This window comes from Polistes canadensis, unplaced genomic scaffold, assembly GCF_001313835.1.
Source record: "Polistes canadensis isolate GaletaPanama2010 unplaced genomic scaffold, ASM131383v1 scaffold_68, whole genome shotgun sequence".
Taxonomy (NCBI): Eukaryota; Metazoa; Arthropoda; class Insecta; order Hymenoptera; family Vespidae; genus Polistes; species Polistes canadensis.
This window is the reverse complement of record NW_014569615.1, coordinates 328,256-345,755: the sequence shown is the minus strand read 5'-3', so window position 1 is coordinate 345,755 and position 17,500 is coordinate 328,256. Positions and strand designations below refer to the sequence as shown.

Genomic DNA, 17,500 nt, shown 5'->3' with positions numbered 1-17,500 from the left:
AAAAAGAAACAACCTTGAAACCAGTCACTTTTTATTTCTCATTAAATCTTGTTTAATATTGAAACGACAAAATGAACAAAATTATTCCCCGCAAGATATTTAAATATTTGATTTTAACGATTATATAGTCCGAAGAATTTGTAATAACGTTGTGTCGTACTAAAGTTAATGAGAAACTATCGAAAAAAATGATTTTCTATGACGTTGAAAAACAGGTTACTAAGTGCGTCACGAAATAGACGACGGGATGAGTTTCTATCTGGTTTTTCCTGCATCGTTTCGAGAAAGTTAAATCGTTGTATGCGTTTTATCAGGTTACACGGAACATTTGTATCGATATCGAATGAAAATTTTCATTAAAAAAGAAAAGAAAAAAAAGAAAACATTTAAGATTCGTATAAAATCTATAATATTATTATATCTGATAAATAATTGTTCATCCCAATATACAAACTTTTCCGATTATTCGATAAATATTGAACTCTTATGCAGTTGTCTCATTTAGACTGGGTTATTCTATCCCAGGAGAATTCGCAGGACGTTGACCGAACCATCGAAAAGGTTCAAGGACAGATCGTTTTCGTTCGAGTCTTAAAGAATGTTCTTCGGTTGTACATCGGTTGGAAATGCATTACCATTCCATGTAAACAATATTCCAAACCCGGAACGTTAATCGATCTCTCTTTAAAAGATTCAATTAACAATAATAAAAGTTTGAAGTAAACAAAATCGGAAGGTGGGAATATCTCGAACAAAACAAAAAGCTATGATTCACGATAAGAACGTGTTGTCCAATTGATCGACCAATTAAGTGACGTCAGGTGTTTCAGAGATACATTTTAGTTGGAATAAAAATAGAAAAAAATAACAAAAGTGAATACTCTTTGTTGCATCTCGGCAACGATCGGATTTCTGAATCGAATCGTAGAGAGGGAGAGAGAGAGAGAGAGAGAGAGAGAGAGGAGCCAGGTAGGATTCAAGGTCGTGGCAAAACATAAAAAGTGGGTAAAAACAAGTGGCAGACGAGCTAACACGCGATCAAGAAGCCGGTTTAGTTCGGGGAATCGAACAAATTCCTGAGTGGGCCGGTCCCGGTTGCAATTAAATCGGGAAAAAGGGAATGAGAGAAGAAGAGATCGGGTTCCTGTTATTCAATTGTTTCGAAGAAAATCCTGAGGAAAATATTAGCGATTGAAATGAATAATACGAAAAGATGGCTTTGGTTTAGTTGAGAGTCCGACGTGCGGTGGTGTTTATGTTTGTGTGTGTGTGTGTGTGTGTGTGGCGCCAAATGAGAAGAGGGGATTCCAATAAAAATACGTATAACACGTATATGTTCCTGAAGTGGGCAGACCGCGTTCGGCAGCTCTCAGTTTCCTCTCTGTGGTTCGTTCGATAATGACACCAAAACCGATATCGGGGATTCGCGCGAATACCATCCTGACACACCTATTCGCATTCTATTACTAATTATTCGGATATAGTGTGCGTGTTCCGGTGTATTCCTACGTAGTGTTCTAAACTAATCGTTTGTTACCTTCGATTTTATTCCAAAAAAAAAAAAACCAATCGCATTCGTATAAACAATCTATTTTAAATCTATATTCAAGGATCAAGCAACGAAACAATTCGTCATGGAAGAAACGTCCAATGAAAGTTGCTTCATTAAAACCTTTCAAAGGTGTTAACTCAACTTTAATTATCTTTTATTATCATTGTCATTGACATTTTTTCCCATTTTTCCTTTCCTTTGGATTTTTTTTTTTCTTTTTTTTAAATAAATATATAATATTTCCTTGCACACACACACACACACGCAGAGAGAGAGAGAATAAAACGCGCGAAATAAGATAAATAATAATATAGTCTCAATGAAATTGCGGAATATGAATAGTTCGTATCTGTCTAACCCGTTAAAATTTATTTTCCCCTAGACAATCTCATAGTAGTGATTTAAATCTTTTCCTCGTTGTGTCAAAATGTTTCACGGACGGAATCATCGTACCAAAGGATTTACGAGTTTTATCTCATGAACGGAGAACGCAAGAACGTGTAACCGTCCTACAAGAAATCGGTTTATCGACACCTGTTCGATAATCTTTTCGATTTAGTAACACATGTTCGATAATCATTTTCTACATCGATATATCATATAAATCGTGTTTATAAATATATATATGGAATGATACGAAAAGTTTCAAACATTCCCGTAGAAAATATTTCAACACAAACGTTTGTTTACTTATCCGAGAATTTATTTTTTTATTCATATTTAATATATTTTTATATGCATTTTTGTGATATATATATATATGATATTAAGATAGTTTCACAACGGCAATTATAAATCCATTAATAATGTCTTTAAGCGTTATTCCTACTTCATTCTAATACCCAAATTTTGGAGTAATAATTACACGTACTTCGACTCACAAAGGATCCAATTATTAAACTTGTAATCGGGTTCGATAGACCGTGAACATTGCCAGGAATCAAGTAGGTACCTGTACGCTTCGTTTGATCAGATATCAGTAATTAAGTATTACATTATATATATATATGAATAGAGTTATTAAATATATCAAGGAAAGATTATACATAGGGAAAAGGTGATAAACCTATGACAAAGAATTCGTTGAAAATGTTGTTTTCTATATGATTCATTTTTCTATTCGTTTTATTTTCATTCAGTACGTTCAACCAATTTGCATTACAAATAAATCACTCTTAACTTAACACCATTTAACCGACAGTGTGTCGGATACATTTTATTTCAAGATATTCAATTAAATTAGATTTTTTTGTATAGTTGTTATTCTTTTTGTTTGTTTGTTTTTTTTTCTTCTCTAAATTAAAAATCCTGACGATACGGTTCAAACAAATGATCGTGAAACGTTTTTTGACAAATCATTAAAATAAGAACAAAAGAATTAAATTGAAATACGTTAACAATGACATTAGAATGGATTTTTATTTACGTCATCGATTAAAAAACGATTGATGACACTTTCGGAGGCCTTAGAGAAAAACAAAAAAAAATACAACTCGTTACGTATTAAAAAGAGGTAAAAGAGAGGAAAAAAAATGAATGAATTGAGTTTCGTAGAATAATGGAATTACAAAAGTGACTCTTATCGAGTCAGATGCACGCGATACGATGCAATATGACGGGGAATCTCGATAGACGGGTTTGATTTACGTACATCGACCTCAACGTTAATCGTTTGGTTGTAATGTAACGTTCAAGTCGATGTAACACATTTTTTCTTTTCATTTCTTTTCATATAAGTTTATTACTAAATAATTTTTTTCTTTCCTCCCCATATTATTATGTTAAAAAATTAATATTTAATTGAATTAATATATAATAAAACAAATGATCACATTTTTTTACTTATAGAAATTAATTCGATTGACCTCGTTTAATAAATTTCCCGTGTAATTTAACCGTAAGCTAATAATAAATACGTTTATTTGTGATATGATAATTAACGATAAAAAAAAAAAAGAAACATCGGTATGTGTTTATTTCTTATCCTAGATAAAATTCAATGGCGTTTAAACGTATGCCATGCGAAATAACTATTTAGACCTTGTCTTTACGTGTATATAAATACGTTCATTTTCGTTTGTCTACAGTTATTTAAACAAAATTCAGCGAACCGTGGTGAACTGTTAAAAAAAAAAGAACAATCCATTTTTTCACTAAATCGTTAATAAATTGTCATACCTCGTACACAAATCTATCTACATTTTCATTCACATTATTGATTAAAAATTTTTATACAATTAATCGAAAACAATGAACGGTAAATTTTTAAATAGAAAACAATTAGCAATATCGTATTAAAAGAATATCGACAAAGATAATACAACAATACTAATTCTTCATGTATTTTAAATTGTTCTCACGGATAAAAAAACAAATCATCGATCGTTTTCTAATTTCCATTCTTAAAAAATACACACAAATACAGAAATAAAGAAACATATACTACGACGAACAAGAAAATAATCCAATTGGTTTTTCATTATTGTCTGTTATCTTTCAAACAAACAAAAAATAACCGAGATTAAAATAAAAATATGTTGCACAATTCAAATATATATAATATTATTAGTTAAAACAAAACAAAAAAATGGGAGAAAAGTCGAGGAAAAAGTGGCGCGTTAATGCGAACATTATTTCGATATATAAATAGGTAATGAAAGTGAATCATTGTGACAAATAAGTCCGAGGTAAGGAACACACACACGTTTCGGTTCGGATATCTTATTAGTCGGTACATTATATTGTTAGCTGTAAACTGCTACTTGGAGAAAGAGAGAGAGAGAGAGAAAAAGAGAGATATATGTACAGAGAGAAGTACTTTGTTAATAATCCGTCTCACTCTCTCTTACATACATACAAATACTCACATTTACTCTAGTTCACATAAACAGGCGTACATTCACGTAGGAACGTTGGCATCTTTCGAAAGATTGCAGATTCATGCACGTATGGTATGCGTGCTGAGATCATAGCGTTTACATATATGTGAAACCATATCGCATCGAGGTTCCTCAACCTACTAGAAGGAAATACGTGGTAGCGTAGAATCGAGTTAGGATCCTAGTTGGCTCATCTCCGTAATTTCTATTTCTCTCTCTATCTCTATCTCTATCTCTATCTCTCTTTCTGTCTTGCTCTGTCTGTATTTCACACACACATAGACATAATACATACACGTTTGGAGAGTCGACAGAAACACAATTCGCATACGGAATACTTGTGACACGCGTAACGAATAATTTCACTGTGTTTTGGAAGGTTCTTTTCCTCTTTATTGTACATTGTTAATTCCCATATGCATAAAGTACTCGTATGGAATTTGTAAATACGATTAAATTAATCATCGTTAATAAGTTGGGGAACATGTACACATATACGTATTTATTTATTTATTAAATAAGAACTCGTGTAAACTTCATCGAGAGGATATTGTTTGTTCAGTTTTTGTTTCTTTTTTTTATTGTCCGAGGGTTTATAATCGTAATAATCAAGTTTTTTCTATGATGACCTCGTTGATTTTAACAAAAAAAAAAAAGAAATGAAAAGAAAAGAAAAGAAAAAGTGCTTGTTAACACGAGGAACATCAATTTCTAACCAATTGTTAGATAATTATTAAATTGTTTTAAGTTTAACTTCGATATTGTCTGACCTCGATTTACCTCTTTCCTCGATTCGTTTTTTTTTTCTTTTTATGAGTTTAGTTGAAATGTTATTTAAAGTTTAAGTTGGTTAATAGCTTTTTAATACCTTGAACAAACTTAAAAGCGTAAATAATATAACATTTAATCGAAATATTTGCAAAAATAAAAAATGAATAGAGATTAAATGAAATTATTTATCATTTGTTTTTTTTTAATTGAATTTGATTTGTCTCTTTAGACTACGTAGATACAAATTATCTCCTACCAAGGAACATTATTGTTTCGATAAGAATACGAGAGAAACCAAAGAGGAGGATGCTTCACGTTGTTTTCTTAATAACGAAAAAGTGGGCAGGGTTGTCCCTGCGACACAGGATAAAACAAATCAAGGAATACAACAGGAAATTTCAATACCAGTCGAATCGTTCGAGGTACCACCTAGAGGAAAAATAATGGGCGGCGAGATGTTTCGACAAATTTTAATTGGCGTAGTTTGTGAGTAGACGATAAATTTAGGAATAGATTTTCTTTAATAAATATCGCGATTGACGATGAGATATTATAGGAGAAACAATTTTATACGATAAATTATCGAATGGTTTCGTACTACAGATTGTAATAATTCCCTTTAGGCAATCTATTGATCATCGATAGCGGATTCCAAGAAGGCTGGAGTACACCAACAATACCAAAGTTCATCGCTAAGGAAGATCCTCTGACAGTGAACAGCGATCAAATAGCTTGGATGGTTAATTTACTTTACGTTGGTGTCGGTATCGGTTCATTGATCCCATTTATTTTGATGAATCGTATCGGTCGTAAGAAAACATTGCTGTTAGCCGCATTACCTAAAATCATTAGTTGGATTTTAATCGGCGTGGGAACCGAACAAATGAGCATCTTCTGCGGTAGAATACTAGCCGGTATCGGTTGCGGTATTTCGTATTCCGTATTGCCAATGTATCTCGGTGAAATCAGCAGCAAACGTACTCGTGGTCTCTTAGGTACAATGATGGCGGTTAACATGAACATTGGAATGTTACTGATATTTACCGTAGGTCTCTGGATTTCACGATTTATGATGTCCATGATCGCCATGACCGTACCGATCTTGTTCGTGGTTATGTTTGCCTGGTTACCCGAAAGTTCGGTCTTCCTAACTCAACGAAATCAATTAACCTCGGCTAAAAAGACGTTAAGATGGGCATTGGGAAAGGATAACGTTGAGGAAGAAATGGAAGAAATAAAAAGAATATTGATAACCGAGGATACTTCGAGGAAATTAACATTTTACGATATTATCAAGGAAATGTTTAAGAAGAGAGAAAATAAACGTGGTTTTGGGATTATCTTAATTTTAAGCAGTGCATTGACGCTTACCGGTGGTGCACCGATATTAGCTTACCAATCGGAAATCTTTGAAAAAGTGAACTTTGCGGTGTCCACGAATTTGAGCATTATCGTTACCGGTTGTGCCATGGTCTTTGCCGGATTTGCTTGTATCCTATTGGTTCATATTACCGGAAAAAGAATATTGTTATTGATCTCAGCGCCTGTTTGTTTCCTCGCATTATTTAGTTTAGCTTTATTCTTTACTTTCCATTCGGCCGGTTACGACGTTTCAAGATTCAATTGGGTACCATCGGTATTCGTGATGATTTTTGTTCTTAGTTATGGATTGGCATTGAATCCAATGCCTTTGGCATATCTAGGAGAAATATTTCCTTTCGAAATGAAAAGAGCTGCCGCAATATTTGCCTCGGTTTATTACGCTGGAACTACCACAGTGATTGTCAAATTTTATCAGGTACGTAAATACAATAATAGGCATTTGACTATTTGCCTATGTTCGTAACTAGGAGATAAGAAATCTCGAAATCATAATGCTTTTATCTTTTTATCCCGACACTTATGCGATTAACTATTACATTTCGTCACGATTCAGACGTAAGTTTATTTGATACGAGGCTTTTTTTTTTTTTAACAAACATAACTATTTTTTCGCAATTATTTCGAAAAATTCTCAACGCGTATTAACTTAATATTCTTCAAGTTGTAAAAAGATTTTACACTTACCATTGGAAATCTGGATATCAATTTTGATATCTACTTATTTAAACAACACGTAATTGCATTCTTAACACGTACACGTGATTATACTTGCTTTCTTACCAAATCGTATCAACTGTATTCCTGCTGCGATATGGTGTTTTTGTGTTATGCAATGTTATACTTGCTAGATATTAACGCTATACACATTATACATGCATACACGTAATACAATTTCATGGGATAACAATAAAGGGGGATATTACTATTAAATTCGAATTTATGATATATATAAACGTAGAACACAAAGCATTATTAAATATGTCTATTTATATCTTTATTATAATATTCTCAGGTAACGCAAGATCTATACGGTATCCATGTACCCATGTGGATTTTTACCGCGATAACTGTTATTTTATGGATCTTTATCTATTTCTTCGTACCCGAGACGGAAGGGAAAACAGTTGAGGAAATATTGTTGAATTTGAAGAATAAAAAATAATCTTTTAAAAAAAAATCAATACGTTTATCAAAGAAATCTTATATATTTATTTTTTTATCTCCTTCTTTTTCATTCTTTACTCACATACGTGTACATAAATAATAATAACAATAATAATAATGATTGATAATAATGAGTCACATAAGTGCGTCGAATTTAAAATCAGAAAAAAAAAACGAACGGATTCGAAATGTTCGTGAAAATGGAACATTTGTCGATCAAGCGTGTCATTATAAAAAAAAAACAATCTAGTCAATTAATTTTACGGGAAACACGTATAGAAAAATAATCCTCGATGATTATCAGTTTCGGATCATTCATCCTTCGAGGCATAGGCAAGTTTTCACCTCCCCTCCCCCTCCCGTCACCCCTGTTATAAATCGCAATAGTATAATACGATACGACTAATTATATAATATCATTATCTCATTTATAATGGCAACACGAGATATTTAATCGTCGAACCCAGAATAAATCAATTTTATTCAAATCTCGCAAATTACCTTAGTCGAACCTACCACCACCATCACCACCCACCATCAGCACCACTCTTTTAATGGCTAATCGAGTTTACCAGCCGTGCACGCTTTTATTCAAAAATAATAGAAATTATTCCTTCGTACTCGATCATCCCTCAATTCCACCCCAAACCCCACCACTGCCACCCCCACCTTATTCTCCCTTCCTATTATTTTATTCTTTTTTATCTTTCTTCGATAAATGAACGTTTAATATCGTGCTGAACAAATCGATAAGGTAAATGATGTTTAAAACGATTATGCTAATCGTTGCACGCGTATGAATCACAGTCTATAAATTCGAATAATTATTGAAATTGATGGCACACTTGAGATCGATAGATATCATTGTTCTTTTTTTTTTTTTTTTTTTTTTTTTTATACCATACTAATTAGAAATTAACGTTAAAGCATTAAGATAAATGATCGGTGTTGTTGTAGCAATCGGATCGTTGAAAATGTGGATAAATAATACTAAATAACCATTGTTACTTAGTTGCCCCAACTCAATAATAATTGATTACAACGTAATATTAATTCCAATTCGCATTCCTTTCGTTTCGTTTTGTTTTTTTTTTTTCTAAATCGTGCGATGATATTTATATACGGATTACTACATAAAGGATCGTTACAAAAGCATTTTCCTTACATTTCTCGTAGAAATGTTACGAGTGTAATCGTAGTACGCGTTCGCGTGAGATATATGTGTGTGTGTGTGTGTGTGTATGCGTTTAGATATATATGTAGATAAACTTAGGCGCGCACGTTTCCAAGGGGAAGATGCACTCAACCTACGACAAGATCAAGATTGATAGACTACGAGTTGCAACATATACGAAGGCTTCCACTTAGCAGTGCATTATCCGAATGAGAACGTCTACGGCCTGGATCTTAGCTAATGCAACGCCTGCAATCCGAGTAATGGCAACCACTTATCTACAAAGAAACAACGAGTAACTCGTGTTAAACGTCAATTTAATGTCCCAGGCATATCATGCGTTTCTAAGCACTTAAAGGAAATGATTTTTTTCCGGTACAAATCAAACACCACATTTTGATTATATTCTAATCGTTGTTTATTAAGTCAAGAAACAATCGTTCGATAAATGTATTAAAAATTTGTATTATTTATTTTGTTTGTTCTTTATTTTTTTGTTTCTGTTATTTTACTTTTTCTTTGATCTAATTAATTTATTAATAAGGAACAATCGTTTGAGAAATGTATTATATTAGAAATTTGTATTATTTAATTTGTTTGTTCTTTATTTTTGTTTCTGTTATTTTACTCTTTCTTTGATCTAATTAATTTATTAATAAGGAACAATCGTTTGAGAAATGTATTATATTAGAAATTTGTATTATTGAATTTGTTTATTCTTTATTTTGTTTTGTTTTGTTTTTGTTCTTTTACTTTTTCTTTGCTCTAATTAATTTATTAATAATAAGCTGTAGAAATTATTTTTTACATTTTTTTTTTTTGAGAGAAATAATAAGAATATGACGGTGCAATGTTGTTCTTAAAAAATACTCGATAAATATTTGATATGGTGTCAAGGATTAAACGACGTGTGAACTTCGAACCGTAGAGAGAAAGTTCATGGATATTAAGGGGGAAAGAAAAATCGTAAATCATCTCTTTTGTTCTTTTTTTGTTTAAAGTACGATAAGAATGTGAAATAAGTTCCTTTAAAATATTCGATTATTTTTTGGGTGAATAAATAACGAGCGCTGATTTTTAATCAAACGTGTTCTTTTACAAAACATTTTTTAAATTCTCTTTCCTTTTCGTATTCTCATTTAATATATAAAATAAATAAATACTTGAATATTTTTTTTAAATATATGCATGAATGAAATATTTGGAATAATGAACGCAACCTTGTCGGAACCCGATACGAAGTCGTCAAAATTTAAACAGAAAATTACAAAAAAATTCCTGAAATTCGACAAAGACAACGAAATAAATTACAAATCAATTTAATTGTACGTGAGTTTATAATAATAAAAGTAAATGATGATGTGATATAAAAGTCAATACGAATACGAATCGTGAAAATATATTTTTTTTTCCCTTTAGGGCAAAGAGGAATCCCAACCGACGAGTGGAAAAGTTTGAAAAGCTTTCGTTATGTACAATACCTTGAGTGTCGGTTGAAATTTTGTATACTACTCGTTGGGAAAAGAAAAAAAAGAAAATAAATAAATGAACAAAATGTTCGATTATACATTCGTATTCGTTCAATATACATATATGCGAATATGTTTGCTTTATCAAAAAATTAATCATTGACAAATTATATTTTTATTCAAGATAAAAATGTCTTTGTTATATGCGTGGTAAGTAAAATATATTAATACACGTTGTTGTGTTGATGTTGTTGTTGAATTTTGGTTACTCTGCGGTAAACTATTCGCAATCTGCTTGTTAGAATACCATCGTATTCCGGTTGTTACATTATTCACCGTAGTCGTGTAATTAGGAAGCTGGAGACAAGTATATCAACACGCGTATCTCGCACAAGATCTTACGTATGTTTATACTCAGAAACCACTTCTCTCTCTCTCTCTCTCTCCCTCTCTCATATCTGTAATACATTTTGCTTACGTGATTTTCTTACGTGCAATTTATTAATAACTACACGATTTATCATTACAAATTTGTCATTAAATCACTACACCGACTTTTCAGATTAAAAATCAAATAAACATTGTTTCTTTTAACGTGTAATATATTAATACGAGTATCTCGATATTGAAATAATTAAAGATTTATACATTTTGTTAATAACATTTCTTTCAAATTCTGATAAAATTCAATATAATAACAATTAAATCACTTAACAAATTATTCTAATCGTATATATCAAAAACGTTATCAATATTTTTCGTTATAAACGAGATATGATCTATATCTTTAATGAACTCTCTATTAGAAATAAAAGAATCAAGCCCTTTTTACGTATTCTTTTTAAAAAGAAACAGAAAGAGAAAGAGAGAGAGTGTATAAAAAAGAGAAGAAAGTAAAAAAAAAGTAGATAAAAGGTCCGCTTCTAGACGCGTAACACATGCCGATAATGAATTACCCAGTGTTGCAGATCAAATAATCTCCGCAAAGGTGTTCACGCTGGTTTGGATCACGTGTGTGACTAAAAAGGTAGTCGACCTCATCTGCCAACCACCCTCATTCCATCCCCCGTTCCACCCCCCCCTACGACCCCCTTCATCCCTTTTCTCTTTGCGGATCACGCAGGTTGCAGGAATTTTCTCTGTTCGATGATCGAACCTTTCTATATGTTTCTATCTGCGTATGTGTGTGTCTGTCTGTGTGTATGAGTGGATGTATCGGCTCGACAGAACGATTTTAAATCGATCGGGGTTTGTCTGGCTTTTACACGAGCACATCATCGGACCCCCGATGATCAACGACGACAAAGACAACAACAACGACAACGACAACGACAGCAATGATAACCGACAACAACGCTCTGTTGCGGAATTTTCATCGGATTATCCGTACCAACCCGTTAGATCTTTTGCGTATGATTTATTAAAGCGTGAAAATAATTCCAAAGTCTTTGATAGTTATATGATGAAAGGACAAATAAAAAAGAAATAAAGAAAGAAAGAAAAAAGAAATTTCTAATGTAATATCGGAGCATTGAACTCGAACAATAAGGGCACGTTTGATATACCCTACGGATATAATAAATAAATAAATATATTAATAAATAATAGAGTAGGTGTATATATAATATATATAAAAGCAAATTTCTTTTTTCTCTTTCTTTTATACTTCTTCTTCTTCTTCTTCTTTTTCTTTTTCTTCTTCCTCTTCTTTGTCTACTATTTCCAATTAATTTTAATTAGATGAATCCCACCCACTTCCACTCACCCCCAAAGGATATTTCTACAATTCTTAAAACTTTTCTTTGTTGTAATTTATATATATATATATATAAAAGAAGAAAAAAAAAGTAAATGAAAATATAGAAGAAACGGGAATCCATATAGATGATGGTTGCGTTAAATCAGCCTCGAGATTGCCTTTTACCTATCGTTTGATCTCGGATTTTGTTTTTTTTTCTTTCTCTCTCTCTCTCTCTCTCTCTCTCCAGTAGCAAAATATTCAATCGATCGTTCTGGTATGCTTCGTGCCTTTGGTAAAGAGGAAAGATTTAAAAGGGCAACCGTCGATGGTAATAATTTAACATGTATCGGCATTCGAATAGACTTTATATACTTTCCTTTGTCGGTATCAACGATATTATTTTCTCTTTGTGTGTAACCTAACTTACTAGACGATTCTACAGTTATTACGTATTTATTGTTCTGTAAGCGGGATCTCGATCATAGTTTTATTATTTCTATATTGAAAATATACTCTTCTTCTTCTTCTTCTTCTTCATTGGTTTTCTTCCTGTTTTCTTTTTTTTTTTTTAAACGTAAAATCTGTACAACAAAATATTAGAATTACTTATTATAATTCGTATTAATTTGATTTAAAATACGTTCTATTTTTTTAATATGCAATAATTATTCGTTTAAAATATGTATACAATACAACATTTTTGAGAGGAAAAAGTATATTTAATCGGTTAAAACACCGAAATAAAAATATAAATGTGAATTATGTTAAATGATTATTATAAACTTATCGTGTCACAAATTATTGTATAATGTTGATTTCATTTAAATAATGATGATTCGTTCGCGCGCGAATGCTATTCATAAAATTGTCTCCGCAATAATTTATTTAGAACGGCGTAATTTGAAAAATAGAGAGAGAGAGAGAGAGAAAGAAAAGAAAAACTATTAATAAGCACGACAGATAGAGTTAATCGTTACGAGGAAATAGAAATAAATATTATACCAAGTGAACAAATAATATGATAAACATATACGTTTCGTTTCTAATACTCATAAATATATATATATATCCGTCACATGTATCTAACAAATAAACGATTTAAACAACGCAATTGTAAAAGAAAAAAAAAAAGAAAAAGAAACAAAAAAAAAAAATTCATATTAATATAACATTCATAGATAGAAATAGTTAATCGTTATATTATGTAAAACGATATACAAATTAAACAACACTTTTTGTCGAACAACTCATTTTCTATTTGATTAGAAGTAATGAAGCAGGAAGATAAGGAAAACGGAAAAACGACACACGGTGGTTTCTTTCTTTCTTTTTTTTTTTTTCTAGCTTTCTAATTAAAGAACAAAGAGAAAGAGAGAGAGAGAGAGAGAGAGAGAGAAGGTGGGAGAGAAACAACAAAGAAAATAAAGAAAAGGGTGAAGAAAGAAAATGCGTCTAGTCTACGATGTCTAGTCCGTGACCCTTCAACCCTTGGACGTGCTTGATGTGCTCTTGCACGATTTGCTAACCTCCACCCCCTCTTCCTTTCTCCCCCCTTTCCATTCTCCCATCCCCTTCCATCATCCCTCCTTCTAAGGTCTAACGTCGTTCGTGCATGTGCACCAAACTCGAAAACACCTTTAATCTCGTTTATACGGAATAGGAAACTATCTTTAAATTATTAAAATCGTATTTCTGTTTTTTTTTTCTTTTTCTTTTTCTAATGTTCAATTTATTCCACCTATCACGCCTTTTTCCTCATACGTTCGAGTAAACAAGCGATATAATCACAACAAACGATCAAATTACTTAATTATTTTCTTTCATTGATATTGTGTACGTGTGTGTGTGTGTGTGTGTGTGTTTACTCAAAAAAAAAAAAGAAAATGTAATTTTATTCATTTATTCGGTACAAGCATATTTCTACGTATTATTCCATTCACGTTTTATTTCCCATTGATGAATGCATTTGTTTACTGTTGATGCGTTTATTAACGACGATGACGTTTCGGTTTACTTCCTCTCACCTTCGTCTAATTCCTTTTTTCCTGAATTATTTTTCTTTTTTCTTCTTTTTTTTTTTTTTTTCTTTTTTTTTAAATAAATCACCACAGTCTTCAAATTAAATGATACTCAAGTATTTCTTTGGCGATAAATTAAAATAAACGAGATAGAATAATTGACACGATGTTCTCTTTCGAATTGAGTGATAAATAAATAATTGCGTTAATAAATAAATAAACATAAATATATATATATACATATATATATATATATATATATATTGTATATTTGAAAAAAAAGGGGAAGAGAGAGAGAGAGAGGGAGATAGAAAAAAAATGAAGAGAAGACAAAAAAAAATTGCCGATTATTTTTGATCCAATTCGACAAACGTCGAAACATTGTTGACGTTGACGTTTATAAAAATGGGATCCGTTCGATCGAAAAATTGAGAGAGTAGGAACGATGGACGACAGACGGAAAAAGCAATGACGGGAAAAATTCTGGCGCGAGGGGTGGGGAGGGGGCAGGGGGGGAAGGGGGAATGTTTTCAACTCGTTTAATGAAACAAAGCGTTGCCACGAATATTTTTCCTTTTCGTTCTATACCCACTTCTATTCGTAGTAACATATATATATATATGTAGATACATGCATACAAATATACATTTACATAGATGATACATTTATTCTACCGCTTGTTGTAATGGATCTTTCGATCCATTTCCATGGTGCAATAGACGCAAGTGGCAAATATAACATCGAAAAGCAAACAAAGTGAGAACGTTACTAGGTACCAACGACGGCCAAATCGAAAATATTCTCCAAAGCGAATCGATATCCTCTTTGTTTCTGTTCGATAGGTCGAATACGTATTTATGAACGTTTCATACATTACATCCTAAAAGTTTCAAATATTTGGCTAAATGATTTTACCTTAAAATCCTATATATATAAACTCAAAATTCATTTTGACAAAGAGAGAGATTTTATTCATCGAATATATATATATATTTAACGAGTTGGATTAACCTTTGATTTTATATTTTTTTATATTTTCTTTTATTTTTTATTTTTTTTTTTTTTTTGAAAGATTTCAACATTTTAATTTTTAATTCTTAATAAGGTATCACAGGGAACTTGTACATAAAAAAGAAGTAAAACTTAATTTAACCAAATTGAACGTTTCGTCCGTTTATTGGGACTTCTTCAGCAACTGGAAATTTTATTTTATTATATTATAACATACATAAGGCTCATACAATAATTTTGTTAACATGTTACCTTAATCTTACAGTTCAGCGTTTTTTTTTTTAAACTTAGTTAAATTAAGTTCTACTTCTTTTTATGTCCAAGGTTCCCTGTGATATCTTATTAAGAATTATAATTTTTGACGAGAGAGTAATAACTAATTAATTTTTAATATTCATAATAATTAGATTGATATACGAGCATTAATTTCTGTGTACTTAATTAAAAAGATATTCGTTAGTCTTGAATGATAACTCAATGTAAATCACAACAACAAAATCGTCCGAAAAACCGAAATCCCCTCCGGGTTCGAGAGTTTCCGATTAAGTCAATTCGATGGTTCAATTTTTGTCATAAATTCTAACACTTGCATTATAGTTCATACCTACTTTACTACTTTTATTTCTGTACTTTTCTATACTTACGTGTAAAATAAAGCGTACGGGTACGAAACTTGTTCTGAAAAATCGAGCCAATTGAAAAAAAAAGGAAAAGCTTTTCGCGTATTTGATTTCTACTAGTTTGAGAAAGAAGTGTTCGTGAAGATCGATCAAACGAGTTATCACGAGTGAAGTTTAAAATCAAAAAGAGAAAGGGAGAGAAAAGGGAGTGATCTAGCTCGGTAAAGGGTGGAGAATAGAGGTAATGGTGGAGATGGTGGAAGAGGTGGTAGATAGGGAAGGCAAAACCCTTCATTTCAGTCTCCCTATTCCTCTATCTATCTCTCTCTCTCTCTCCCGTTTGCTCGCAGTGAAACAATGCGCCGCGATATGTCACGCGTACCGAAGTGTTCTCGACGTGCCATTAATTGGAATTCGAACGGACATAAACATCTCTCCCGTGTTGCTCGCCATCGCCAGTGGGATTCACCTTCCGTATGGAAGGGCTCGAAGTACAGATAGAAAGAGAAAGAGAGAGAGAGAGAGAAAAAAGGGCTTTCACGTACAATTCTTTCAATTTAACGAGATTTAACAATACTTTCATTTATTTCAAATTTATTAAAACAAAAGACAAATTTATCTTAAATATTTACGTTTATATCGTTAAATATTATAATCGATCGAATAAATGTAATATGTTTCACGTATAATTATATTCTATTAATATATTTGTATATTTACAAAAACTTTTCAAAGAAATGTCAAATAATGCAATGCAGTAAATTGTGCATCTTTGCAATTTCTCTGAAAAATTTCAGTAAATATTTTGTATACTAAAAGTGAATAGATTTTAATGAAACTTATATTAAACTAAAGTACACTCTTTTGTCTACGCGTAGAATACCATATCGAGTTATAAATTTAGCATGAAAAGTTTAGAAAATGTCAGAGAATGCAATGCTGTAAAGTGTGCATCTTTGCCATTTTTTTTTGAAAAGTTTCGGTAAATATTTTTTATACTTTTAGCAACCGCATTTTAATAATTCTTATATTGAATTAAAGTGCACTCTTTTGTCTACACGTAGAATACCATATCCAGTTATAAATCAATCTAAAAAGGTTCATAAAATGGCAAACAATGCGATGCTGCAAATATTTCCTACTTTGCCATTTCTCTGAAAAGTTTTCGGAAATATTTTTTATACTTTTTGCTAATGGATTTTAATTATTTTTATATTAAATTAAAGTACACTCTTTTGTCTACGCGTAGAGTATTTTTTCGCGTTATAAAACAATCTGCAAAGATTCAGAAAATGTCAGAGAATGCAATGCTGTACATTGTGCATCTTTACTATTTCTTTGAAAAGTTTCGGTAAATATTTTTTATACTTTTTGCAAACGGATTTTAATTATTTTTATATTAAATTAAAGTGCATTCTTTTAACTACGTGTAGAGTATCTTTTCTAGTAATAAATCAATCTGGAAAGGTTCATAAAATGCCCAAGAATGCGATGCTGCAAATATTTCCTACTTTGCCATTTCTTTAAAAAGTTTTGGCAAATATTTTTTATACTTTTTGCAAACGGATTTTAATTATTTTTATATTAAATTAAAGTGCATTCTTTTAGCTACACGTAGAGTACAAATTTGACTTATAAATAAATCTGCAAAGGTTCATAAAATGGCAAAGAAAAGATTGCGGATTAGGCAATGTGAACAATGCCTGATGGCCAGGCAT

General features: G+C 31.5%; 2 protein-coding genes across 4 annotated transcripts in view; both read left to right on the top strand.

Moving 5' to 3' along the window:
• Positions 1–7,790, top strand: part of LOC106786214 (facilitated trehalose transporter Tret1-2 homolog) — an 8,555-nt gene extending 765 nt beyond the window's left edge. Inside the window, exons 1-4 of the mRNA XM_014747356.1 lie at positions 1–1,681; positions 5,432–5,688; positions 5,826–7,000; positions 7,598–7,790. The exon at positions 1–1,681 is cut by the window's left edge and continues 765 nt beyond it. Coding sequence (XP_014602842.1) covers positions 1,635–1,681; positions 5,432–5,688; positions 5,826–7,000; positions 7,598–7,747 — 1,629 coding nt within the window. The 5' untranslated portion in view covers positions 1–1,634 and the 3' untranslated portion in view covers positions 7,748–7,790. The remainder of the gene's footprint in view (positions 1,682–5,431; positions 5,689–5,825; positions 7,001–7,597) is intronic.
• Positions 1–17,500, top strand: part of LOC106786213 (glutamate receptor 1) — a 209,026-nt gene that overhangs the window by 154,366 nt on the left and 37,160 nt on the right. The gene's annotated exons all lie outside the window — the stretch shown is intronic.